The sequence below is a fragment of the Nicotiana sylvestris genome, chromosome 4, assembly GCF_000393655.2.
Source record: "Nicotiana sylvestris chromosome 4, ASM39365v2, whole genome shotgun sequence".
Taxonomy (NCBI): domain Eukaryota; kingdom Viridiplantae; phylum Streptophyta; class Magnoliopsida; order Solanales; family Solanaceae; genus Nicotiana; species Nicotiana sylvestris.
The window spans coordinates 85,251,264-85,264,322 of record NC_091060.1 but is presented as its reverse complement, the minus strand read 5'-3'; the positions used below and the strand labels follow the sequence as shown (position 1 = coordinate 85,264,322).

Genomic DNA, 13,059 nt, shown 5'->3' with positions numbered 1-13,059 from the left:
CCAGAGAGTTTTTATCACCCTCCAGCTATTCAGGGTTCTTCCAGTGGGTATTCAGGTCCTAGGGTTCCTTTGGTTCTTATTTCAGTGCTATGCCGGAGGCTTCATACCGTCCACCGGCTATTCAGGCTTCTTCCAGCGGGACTACAGGACACCAGGGTCAGCCATCGAGGTAGTAGGCCCCCGCACCGTGAGGTTGTTTTGAGTGCGGAGACCTTGGTCATATGAGGAGATACTTCCCCAGGCTTCGAGGCAAGGCAGTGTAGCAGGGTCAGCAGCCCACAATCACAACATTGGTTGCCCAGCCGCCTAAAGGTGGGGACAAACAGGTAGAGGCCATCCTAGAGGTGGAGGCCATATAGGGAGAGGTCAGCCAGACAGGGAGAGGTCATCCAGCTACTGCTCAGTCAGGTGGAGGCCAGATGCATTGGCCTCAGATGCCGTTATCACAAGTATTATTTCCGTTTGCGGTAGAGATGCTTCAGTGCTATTTGATCCAGGGTCTACCTATTCATATGTGTCATCTCTGTTTTGCTCATCTCTTGGTTATTCCTCGTGAGCCTTTGGGCACTCCTGTTCATGTTTATACCCCTATGGCCGATTTTGTGGTTGTGGATCGGGTCTACCAGTCCTGTGTGGTCACATTTTGTGATTTCGAGACTATAGCGGATCTCCTGTTGCTTGGCATGACTGATTTTGAGGTCATCCTGTGCATGGACTAGTTATCTCCATATCACGCCGTCCTAGATTGCCATGCCAAAACTGTTACATTAGCAATGCCAGGGTTTCCAAGGTTAGAGTGGAAGGGTTCCTCAGTTGATACATCTATCCAGGTTATTTCTTTTCTGAAGGCTCGACATATGGTCGAGAAGGGGTGTTTAGCTTATCTAGCTTATGTTAGGGACACCACCGTAGAGTCTTCGATGATTGATTCAGTTCCAGTAGTTTGGGAGTTTGCCGATGTATTTCCTTCTAACCTTCCGGGCATGCCACCGGATCGTGATATTGATTTCTGTATCGATTTGGCTCCAGGAACTCAGTCTATATCTATTCCACCGTACCGTATGGCTCCGAAAGAGTTGAATGAGTTGAAGAAGCACCTTGAGGAGTTGTTAGCAAAGGGGTTTGTTAGACTAAGTGTGTCACCTTGGGGTGCACCAGTGTTGTTCGTAAAGAAGAAGGATGGGACCATGCGGATGTGCATTGATTACTGCCAGTTGAACAAGGCTACTATCAAGAAAAAGTACCCATTTCCACGCATTGATGATTTGTTCGACCAGTTGCAGGGTGCTAGGGTGTTCTCTAATATTGACTTGAGGTCAGGGTACTATCAGTTGAAGATTCGGGACTCAGATGTTCCGAAGACTACATTTCGGACTATATATGGTCATTATGAGTTTCTGGTGATATCCTTTAGCTTGACTAATGCCCCAGCAACATTTATAGACTTGATGAACAGGGTGTTCAGAACTTATATTGATTCCTTTGTCATCGTCTTCATTGACGACATCTTGATATACTCCCGTAGCCTGGGGGAGCACGAGCAACATTTGATAGTAGTGCTTCAGACCTTGTAAGAGCAGAAACTATATGCTAAGTTCTCCAAGTGTGAGTTTTGGCTAGAGTCAGTGGCATTCTTGGGGCATATTGTGTCAGGAGAGGGTATTAAGGTGGATCCCATGAAAATTGAGGCAGTTCAGAGTTGGCCACGTCCTACTTCAGTGACCAAGATCAGGAGTTTCCTGGGGTTAGCAAGTTATTACAGACGATTCGTGCAGGCTTTTCATCTATTGCATCACCTCTGACTAGATTGACCCAGAAAGGTGCTCCCTTCCGTTAGTCCGATGATTGTGAGACGAGCTTTCAGAAGCTCAAGACATCTTTGACTACAGTACTAGTTCTTGTGTTGCCTTCCGGTTCAGGGATGTATACGGTATATTGCGATGCTTCACGAGTTGGATTGGGTTGTGTATTGATGCAGGAGGGGTGAGTTATTGCATATACTTTGCATTAGTTAAAGATTCATGAGAAGAACTATCATGTGCATGATTTAGAGTTGGCTGCAATTTTTCATGCTGTTAAAATATGGAGGCACTATCTGTATGGGGTGTCATGTGAGGTTTATACTGATCATCGCAGCTTACAACATTTGTTCAAGCAGAGGGATCTCAATTTGAGGCAGCGTAGATGGCTTGAGTTACTGAAAGATTATGACATCACCATTCTTTATCATCCGGGCAAGGCAAATATGGTTGCGGATGCCTTAAGCAGGAAAGCAGAGAGTATGGATAGCTTGGCATTCATTCTAGCAAAGGAGAGGCCACTAGACTTGGACAATCAGTCCTTGGCTAACAGACTTGTGAGGTTGGATATTTCAGAGCCCAACCGAGTTCTTGTGTGTGTTGTTGCTTAGTCTTTATTATTGGGGCAGATCAAGGCTCGATAGTTCGATGATCCACATTTGGAAATTCTCAAAGAGACAGTGCTACAGGGTAGTGCCAAGGAGGTTTCTATTGACGAGGATGGTGTTATGCGACTCCAAGGTCGCCTATGTGTTCCTAATGTTGATGGCCTAAGGGAGAGGATCGTAGAGGAGGCACACAATTCGTGGTATTCCATTCATACGGGTGCTACGAATATGTATCATGATATGAGACAACATTATTGGTGGCGGAGGATGAAGAAAGACATAGTGGAGTATGTGGCTAGGTGTTTGAATTGCCAGCAGGTTAAGTACGAACACTAGAGGCTAGATGGCCTACTTCAGTAGATGCCTATCCCTGAGTGGAAGTAGGAGCGCATTATTATAGACTTCGTAGTTGGGTTGCCTCGGACCTTGCGGAAGTTTGATGCAGTGTGGGTTATAATTGACAGATTGACCAAGTTGGCACACTTTATTCCGATTGTGACTACTTATACTTCAGAGAGGCTGGCTCAGATTTACATTCAGGAGATAGTCCGTTTGCACGGTGTGCCTGTTTCCATCGTATCAGATAGAGGCCCTCCGTTCACTTCCCATTTCTAGAGAGCCGTTCAGAATGAGTTGGGGATCCGCGTGGAGCTCAGTACAACATTTCATCCTCAGACCGACGGACAGTTCAGATTTTGGAGGACATGCTTAGGGCATATGTGATTGACTTTGGAGGACAGTGGGATCAGTTCTTGCCTTTGGCCGAGTTTGCTTACAATAATAGTTATCAGTCCAACATTGAGGTGGCCCCATTCGAGACGTTATATGGTCGGCGATGTCATTCTCCTATCAGGTGGTTTGAGCACGGAGAGGCTAAGTTGTATGCTACAGATTTGGTAAAAGAAGCCTTAAAAAAGTTGAAGTTGATTAAAGAAAGATTTCACACAACACAGTCCAGACAGAAGAGTTACGCGGATCAGAAGGTACGTGATCTATCATTCATGGTCGACGATAAAGTCCTTTTGAAGGTCTCGCCGATGAAGGGTGTCATGAGGTTCGGAAAGAATGACAAGTTAGCCCAAGGTTTATTGGCCCATTTGAGGTGTTGAAGAGAGTTCGGGAGGTTGCATATGAGCTTGCTTTACCTCCCAGCTTATCGGGAGTCCATCCAGTTTTTCATGTGTCTATGCTTCGGAGGTATCACGCCGACTGGTCTCATGTGTTGGACTTCAGCACCATTCATCTAGACGAGAGATTGGGCTACAAGGAGGAGCCAATTGCCATTATTTATAGGCAGGAGCGCCAGTTGAGGTCCAAGAGGATTTCTGTAGTAAAGGTCCAGTGGAGGGGCCACCCAGTCGAGGAGGAGACCTGGGAGTCCGAGGAGGACATGTAGAGCAGATATCCACGCTTATTCGGCACTTCAGGTATGAATCTAAACCCGTTCGAGGATAAACATTTGTTTAAGAGGTGGAGAATGTAACAACCCGACTGGTCGTTTTGCTTTTTTAGAACCCCGTTCCCCTATATAAGACTTCCCGTACTTGCTTTTACTGATTTATGACTTGCGAGAATAGTTGGTTCGATATTTGAAAGAGTTTGGGTTGAAATCGGAACACTTGGTTCCTCAAGGTTGGATTAAAAAGCTAAGTTTGACTTCGGTCAACGTTTTGAGTAAACGATCTCAGAATTCGGATTTGAAGATTCCAACAGGTTCATATGGTGATTTCAGACTTGGGCGTATGTCCGGATCGGGTTTTGAATGACCCGGAGCATTTTAGTGCCTAATAGTGGAAGCGGATTCCTTAAGGATTTTGAAGTTATTAAATATTTGGTTTGGAGGGGTTTTTTGTGTTATCGAGGTATGAACAGAGTTTTGAAATCGGGAATAGTTCCATATTTCCATTTAAGACTTGCATGCAAAATTTGGTGTCAATCCGAGTAGTATAAGCATGTTTCGTTGCGTTGGAAGTAATTTGAAGAACTTGAAATTCATAAGTTTGATTCAATTGGTTTTAGGGGGTGATTCTTAGATTTAGTGTTGTTTCGGGCATTCCGAGGGTTCGAGCGAGTCCGTTTTATGATTCAAACTTGTCGATATTTTCGGGCGGGGCCCGGGGGCCACGAGCGTTAATCGGACGAGGTTCGAGTGAAATTGGAAAAATTGGCAAGGAGCTGAAGCTCCAGCTATCTATCATAACCGCACCTGCGGTTGGTCAGCTGCAAGTGCGGTCAACTCTCCACAAAAGCAGCTTAAAGACCGCAGAAGCGGTCCCAGCCCGCCTGGCCCAATTATGCAGATGCGGGCCCTCTCTCGCAGAAGCGAGACCGTAGATGCGGTCCCCTAACCGTAGGTGCGAAAATCGTTGAAGGCGGTGCCTTCATTTAATACGGGAATGTGTCATTTTTGACATATTTCCACCATTGTTTGGGCGATTTGGGAGCTTTCAAGGAGAGAAATTCTACCTAGCATCTTTAGGTAAGTTCATCCTACTTATTTCTAGTTTAATGCTTGAGTCTTGGGTAGATTAACACACAAAGATTAAGGAAAAATTATGGGATTAGAGCAAAACCTAGGGTTTTGATAAAAGTTAGATTTAACCACTAAATTTTTTTATGGAATGAAGTAGAAATCATATATTATTGATCCTTAAGTTATAAAGAACAACTTTCTTCGAAAAATTTCGGAACCCGGACACGTGGGCCCGGGGTCGGATTTTAGGAAACTTGTGTTTAAAGTTGAGAAATTACTTTACTAATTAAAATGGGAACTCTTGAGCTTGTATTGACTAGTTCCTACCTCGTTTAATTAGTTTTGAATCGTTCGGCTCCAAATTGAGGGTTTGAGCACGTTCTTTATATTGGGAGTACGCTTTGGAGCGAGGTGAGTCTCCTTTCTAACCTTGTAAGAGGGAATTGTCTCCATAGGTGAGTTAATTAATCATGTGTTGCTAATTGTGGGGGGATACGTACGCGCTAGGTGACGAGAGTCCGTGCGTAGCTACTATTATGTTAATTGTCCGGGTAATTTAGGACCCGTATCATGCCATATTTGTAAATGCTTATATCCTTTCATGCTAATGAGATCACTTAGGATATGCTAGAGGTTTGGAAATAAACATATGTGAATGTATGCACTTGCTTGAACCCTTGTATGAAATTATTTGAATATGAATGCGCCTTTATGTACTTTCTTGATGATAATCGATACTTGTGGATCGGGCCGACAACCTCGGTAGAAATAGATGCATCTATGGTTCGCGCCATTCGACCCTCTGGCAGTGCACAATTTCTTTTCTGTTGGACCGGGCCGTACGACCTCGCCATAATGTGTGCATTATATCTATGTGAAATCTTATTCATGACTTACTTTGTTAAATGCCCTGAAATGTAAATGGCTAGCTGCAGTATTATCTAGGAAATAACTGATCATTCCATGCTATAAATTATTATTTATTTGTGACATCCATGCTTAGCATAACATTTTCTTATATTATTTGATCCTAGTAAGTGTCAAGTCGACCTCTCGTCTCTACTTCTTCGAGATTAGGCGGGATACTTACTAGGTGTGAGCACATGATTTTTGCCCTATATGAATTACTCCCATATATTCAAGAAAAATAATTTTTCCCATTATTTGTATTTTCATAGATTTTTGTAGCATTTTTCGTTAATTGTTTGTATTTGTCTGCACATGTTAGTTTTGTTTAATTCATGAAAAATATAAAGTATGTTGCATTTGCATTTAGGATTTAATTTTACATTTTTCAGATTAATTCGCAAATTAGTTGTTTTAAGAAATGGAAAAGTCACAAAAAACAACTTTGTTTTGCACTTTTAATTTTAGTTTTGATTTTTGGTAGTTTTTTAATTAATTTGGTTTTTAATTAAATGTGGTTTTTATTATTTAGAGTTAATTATTTGAATTTGATAGGATTTAACTTAGATTTTAATTTTAATTTTGGAAAAAAAGAGAAAAGATGTTTTTGAAAAAAATTGAATTGAAAAGAAAAGGAAAGAATTGAGAGAATCAGATTTGGGCCAATTCAATTTAACTCGTAGGCCCAAATCATTTCCCCTCCATAAACAAGCCCAATTTGGCCCGAAATCTGGGTTTTACCCGGTCCAGCTTTCTTTAAAACCAAAACGTGGTCGTTTAGAGTTCCATAATTTGGATTCAATCTGGGCCCTTCATCTTACTTCATCCGACGGCCCAGATCACTTAGTTCATCCCACTTAAAGCTATCCTAAAAATGTAGAGATCAGTTCAGTCCAAACAGACCCCTCCCTTCGTTCATCTCTCTCCTGCACAACCCTAGCGCCGCCCTCATATCTCTTCGCCATTTCCGGTGGCGGCGCAACCATAAACTATCCCAAACCACCTCAAAATCACACCATAGGACCCTCTCAACCTCCCCTTCCCCAATCCCTAACTAATATTCCTCGAATCGTCACAAAGAGGAGCCGATTTCAAATCTAAAAAAGGGCAGAAAAACAAAAGTAAAAATCTCTTGACTTCTTCAAGTTTCCATGACCGGTTAGGGTCTAAATTGGTGTTTCTCGGTGCTTTTCAACAAGGACCCATGACGAATACCAATTTCGGCTAGAACTCAGGATAATGGAGGTCCGTTCAAAGCCATGCCAGAGGTCCGTCCACTTTCAATTAGGTATTTCAAGTCCTTTTATTGTTTTCCTGTTCGTTTAGTTCCAGTTTTCATTCCCTTCTTGCTCTATCTGTTCTTCTCTCTATTATTTTCTTCGTTCTGAGTCAATTTATGTTTGCATGCTTAAAATTAAAAGTTGTCAGTTCGTGTTTGTTTTAAGTCTTGGTTCTTTTGTTTTATTTCATTTTTTTTCTCTTGCTTGCAAGAGAAAGGAACTCTGATTTTTGTGGGGGCAATTTCGTTTAGCCCATTGGTTTTCTGAGTTTGATTTTGAATTGGGCTCTATTAATCAGAGGCCCAAAGGAAGGGGATTAGCCGGGTTTGGTAAACCCATGTCTGGCTGGGCTTTGGGTCAACTTGACCCAGTTGGTTTTGATGGTAAATGCCAAGGTTTTAAGGGGTTTTTTGGGTAGTGTAACTTAGGAAATCTCATTTAACTGATTGCGGAAGCTTCTAGGAAGCTGGGGTGGGGACTAAATTGAAGTTCTGAAAATTAAACTAATGGTACCTAAGCTAAAATGAAAATATTAAATGCAAAGAGCAAAATCTGAAATCTTGACTGCTCCCCTAATTCCCCTGTATAAAAGTCCCATTAGCTGATTTTTTTAAAGTTGGATCAGATTTGGAAAATTAGAAACGGCTGAGTATTCTCTCAAGTGAAAAGAGGCTTAAAATTGTTTGGAGTTTGCTTGGTTTTCGGATTTCTAAATTACTGTGATAAATCAGAATTTCAAGGCTCAATAGAGTAATTCGAATCTGGGTTTCCATAGTGTGGATCTGAGTAAAAAATCTGAAGTTTGTTGTGCATTGTTCCATTGTTTGTTGCAATATTGCTACTGTGGGCTGAAGTTCTGATCCTTAATCACTTCTTTTCCTTCTGTTTTGACTGCCGTATCCAGGTACTCTCTTCACACCATGAATGGAAATGAAATTTTGGCTAAGCTATGGTTTGAGTTATTTAATTCAAGTTGAAGAAGTTGACAAATGCTAATTCCTTATTACTTATTAGCTATGTGATCTTACTGTACTTTTGGTTTAGTGTCCATTCTAGTCTAGCTTCTTAAGTGTAGTAGCTCGTATTATCTGTTTGTTCTAAGGTAGGAGTTAAGATTTTATTTAACTATGGTTGATTCAAGAATTTTCATTCTAACATAACATGTGTAATTGAGGATGGTGGCTATTGAGCTTACTGACGAGGCTGGCTGGTCTTTGAAAATGTGTTATAGCTATGGGTGGGATACTTATTAGTTTGGTTCACTCATGTTATAGGTTCATTAGTTTTGGTTTATTTTTATCTCCCCTTAATGTTTCTTTAGATTTGCTTGCGAATAACTTGAGGTATAGTCTAATGGTTTCAGTTTTTCTCATGCAATCCTACCTTTTCTCACACATGAGCATCTTGGAGTTTAATAAAATCTTAAATGGAACCTGAACTTGACTCATGGAATTCTTAAATTTGGATCACTTCTTTACATTTGGTTTTTTCTATAGCAAGCCTGAATCATATGGTTTGTTTAAGTATGTTAGCATGAGATCTAAACTCAGCAAGTGAATGGAGCCTATTTGAAATTTTGAAATTGCTTTCTTCTACTGAAAACTCGAATGGATGGTTTAAAATGATGAAATAGACTGCATGAATTGTTAATAGTTGGTTGCCCAAATTCTGAATTTTTATTACAATGTGGTTTCTGCAGCGACTAGTGCTTAAAGCATTGAATTGGGCTATATCATTGGCCCAGTTGTGTCAAGTTTCCTCCGCTGGGTACATTTCAGTTTTTTGGCTTCACGTTTGAGCCTATATGTGTTTTCCTATTTATTGACAAAGATAATTAGTTGGACAATGGGTCCATAACCCACCTGGGTTGTTTTAATAAGCTCAATTTGATGTCACGAACTGTTAGCATACGAATTATTGACATTGAGTTTGAAACTTTCGCATTATAAATTCTTCATGCAGTTTAATTTAGTTAATTCTCTTTAAAATTGTAATTGAGGTGCTTCATGCCAAATAAAATCTTAAAACGCAAGGCCATCGCTTGTTTAATATCTTAATCCTTTAGAAATCGAGGTGCGCCATTTAGCGAATTTCTATGGTCCTCGCAAAGTTGGAAAATACGTAGTTGCTTTAGGCGCGTTATTTTAATAATTTACCTTCTAAACTCGGGTGCACATTTATGTGACCCAAATCCAAATCTCAACGTTAAATAAATGTGTTACAGACTGTGAATGCATTTATGTGACGTGGTTCAAGACATATTTTGAATGACGTTGCAATCTTCCTTTAAAAATGAATAAAAGCGGTTATAAAGTTAAAATTGAACCATAGACTAAAACATGTATTAAAATCTGATAATAAGCCAATTGTAATAGTTGAGCGACCGTGCTAGAACCACAGAACCCGAGAATGCCTAACACCTTCTCTCGGGTTAACAGAATTCCTTACCCAGACTTCTGTGTTCACGGACTGTAAAACAGAGTCAATCTTTCCTCGATTCGGGATTTAAAATAGGTGACTTGGGACACCATAATTATCCCAAGTGGCGACTCTGAATCTTTAAATAAATAAATCCCGTTTCGATTGTCATTTTAAGTTGAAAAAAACTCCCTATTTATACCCTTTACGGGGGTGTAAGTAAAAAGGAGGTGTGACAGCTCTGGAGACTCTTCTGGGGATCGAACCCAGAATCTCTGGTTCAGGGTTCAAGAATTCGAGCTTAGATGAATTGTTATATTTGGTTTTATCTGTTATCTGATTTTATTACATGTTTGGGCCTAATGTGCTAAATGTTGCTTTTACCGCTTTGATATTATCTGAACTGTGTATAGACTGCTACGAAACCCCTTTCTTCTCTCTCCCGAGGAGTGCACGCTGGTCGTGGCTTCTTTCTGTTTGTGTCATATCCCAAACAGAACGAGGTTCGGACAAGTTGCAAAGCCGGATGATCTTTTGGTTACCGGTACGCAGCCCCCCTCGGCTCGAGTTTTCTGCTCGAGTAAGCCAGGTATAGAACAATACACCCAGGTTTTATACTTAGAATAACTCAGCCTCATGTCGGATCCCTAGTAGGAATGTGTGTTTGCATCATGTGCATTTGACTTTGGAGACTCAACACAAGGGTTGGGTCTGTTTAGGACAGGTGTACCCGAAATGAAAAGACCATCCTGATGCATCCTAACTGGTACTTGTGCATTCATTTGCTTCGGATTTGCATGTTGACCGGCTTATAGGGAAAAGGTTGAGAGAAGAAAAGTCAATGTGAGGGCTAAGAGAGAAAATTGCTTGTTTTTGAAAAACTGATGTCCCAAAATATACTGAAACTCTGCCGAAATTTTGAAAAAAAAAACTTTTGTTTTATTTTGAAAAAAAAGAAAAGAAAAAGGTTGGTTTTTGTTTTAAATTGCCCGAATTATGTCAGTTTGATTCTCACCGGATGTGGGATACGTAGGCAACCCCCATCGAGTCCAACTTCCTTTTTGCAAAAATAGCTCAAAAGGCATCAAAATTTTCTTACTTTGTTGGAAATAAGTAAGGTGAAGCCATTCTTGTCGAAAATAGACGAATGTCCCCAAAAGGACGCCGGAAGGCTATTTTTGCAAGAACAGCCACCTTCGGTCTCTTTTTTGACATTTTGGCCGGTCAGCAAGCACAACCTTAAAATCTTCTCCCCTGAAGTGCTGAAAGGCCGTATTTGCAAAGTCAGGTTTTATTTTGAAATGAAAATTTGAAAAGAAAAGAGAGAAAAATAGTGTTAACTTTGTTTTTGAGTCAAATGAGTCTTGATTTTGCTTAATCACCCTAATAAATGTGCAGAATGAGCACGAGTTAAAGTTTGCCAATAACAGTCATGAACAAGATCCCTTTGGAGTTGCATATGTGGTGGGAGGATCTGGGTAAATCAGAGCAAGATAAGGTCAATCTACATTTGGGAGGCCTCACCGGGTTATTGAAGATAAGACCTAGAGGAGACATCATAAAGGCGTTGGTTACGTTTTGGGACCCAGCTCACAACGTCTTGCATTTCTCGGATTTTTAGCTCACACCCACCTTGGAAGAGATAGCAGGTTATATGGGAAGTACTGAAGGTCTGAGGCATAAGAATATGATCGCTCTAAGAGCCGTTAACTCTCACAAATTTATGGATTTGCTAAAAATAAGCAAGGGAGTCCCGTAGTCCGAGTTGGAGGATGATTTTTCCACTCTACATTTTATATACCAGAGGTACGAGCATATAGGAGGATTCAACAACCCAGAAAGCGGGGTTTGTAGCAAAGGGAACCGAGCAAAATGGGATGAGCATAGGCGTTTCGCTTTCATGGTAGCTTTCTTAGGCCTCGTGGTGTTTCCCCGGAAAGATAGGAATATCGATCTGCGGGTGGCTGGAGTCGTCAAAGTCTTGATTACCAACGCCAAGAGCACCCTTGCCCCTATGATAGTATCTGAGATATACCGAGCTCTCATAGCTTGTAAAGCTGGGGCATATTTCTTCGAGGGATGCAATTTGCTACTACAAATGTGGATGATCGAACACCAGTGTCACCGCCCTCAGTATATGAGTTGTGGGACCACAGAGAAAAGTTGCGTTGAAGAGTTCGACACAAGGATTTCAGGGTTAAAGTTCCCATAGGGGTTTGGAGATTGGGTATCCCGCCTTCACTCCATCACTTCAGGGAAAATAGAATGGACACTAGGTTGGCATCCTGTTGAAGAAATTGTATATATGCCCGCCACTGGTCCTTACTTCCTCTTAATAGGTCTTCGTGGCATTCAACCTTACACTCCATATCGGGTGATAAGACAGTTGGGAAGGTGTCAGGTGATGCACCTAGATGATGATCTTAGTGTTTATTCGGTCGAGGATAGCTCCGACGGCCAATTTTATGAAGAAACAGTTCGTTCTATTTGGAACTAGTGCCAGTATTTGACAACAAACACTCGAGTGCGTGACCTATCTAGAGGCGAGGTCTCACCCAACTATCTTGCCTGGTATAGAAAGAAGAACGCCACAAGGGCTGAACCTGAAAGACCAGTCAAAAAGTCTCACATTCAGGAATTCATTGAGGCGTCGCAAGAACAATGGGCTTGGTTGGCCAAGGAGAATGAGTACAGGGCCACAATAGGAAAACTGGAAAAGCAAGTCAGGGATCTCCAATTCGAGAATGGTTTGCAAGTCACAGCGGATGAAGGTGAAAAGAAAAAGCTAGCCAAAAAAAATGAGGCCCTTCGAGCCCAGATTCGAGAAATGAAAACAACAGCTGAATATTCTGCTAGAAGTGCAAAGGATGAAAAGCTTATAAAGAACTTTAGGCAGAAGGTGGATGAGTATGGTTTTGATTTGAACAAAGCAGAGGGTGAACAAGACAGGACTCCAACAAAATTGGCTAAAAATGCGAAGGAACGAAAGCGCTTGGTTAAACAGTTAAAAGAGAAATATGACAATGAGGTTGTGGGGTTGAAGAAAAGGGTCACCATCTTTGAGAACAAAATGATCAAGCAAGCAAAAAACTTTAAGGCAGAAAGAAAACACTGTTATGCAGCAATGTCACAGTTAGAAAGAGATTTGCAACAACTTCAAGAACAACATCATGTAGCCGAACAAACTTTGGAAGCCAGGGCCCAACAGATTGGGCGTTTATTGCAAGAAAAGGGTGTCATAAGAGAGAAAGAGTCAGAAAGATCGTCAACTACATCGCGGTGAAGTGCAGTAGTTGTGAGGATATGAGTAGATCCATGTTATTTGCCAATGTGATGACCTTTGTCCGCCAGAAAATAGAAGATCTCTACCACCTCCAAGGGGATTTAGCACACAGGCCCGTGGCGAGACCGAATGATGTCTCGCGGGCCCCAATAGGAGTTGAGGCGTTGATGAATTCGTGATTTTCATTGGAGTCTGTTAGTCTATTTTTGAGTCTGTATTTTTACCTTTTTGTTGGAGTCTATTAGTTTGTTTTTGAGTTTGTATTTTCATCAAAGTCTGTCAGTATCTTTTT

At 41.3% G+C, this 13,059-nt stretch overlaps 1 protein-coding gene across 1 annotated transcript; it reads left to right on the top strand.

Moving 5' to 3' along the window:
- Positions 1 to 3,111: 3,111 nt before the first annotated feature.
- Positions 3,112 to 12,767, top strand: LOC138889795 (uncharacterized). The gene is made up of 2 exons (XM_070173132.1): positions 3,112 to 3,390; positions 11,982 to 12,767. The coding sequence occupies exons 1-2, from the start codon at positions 3,112 to 3,114 to the stop codon at positions 12,765 to 12,767; spliced, it is 1,065 nt and encodes a 354-aa protein (XP_070029233.1).
- Positions 12,768 to 13,059: the final 292 nt, after the last annotated feature.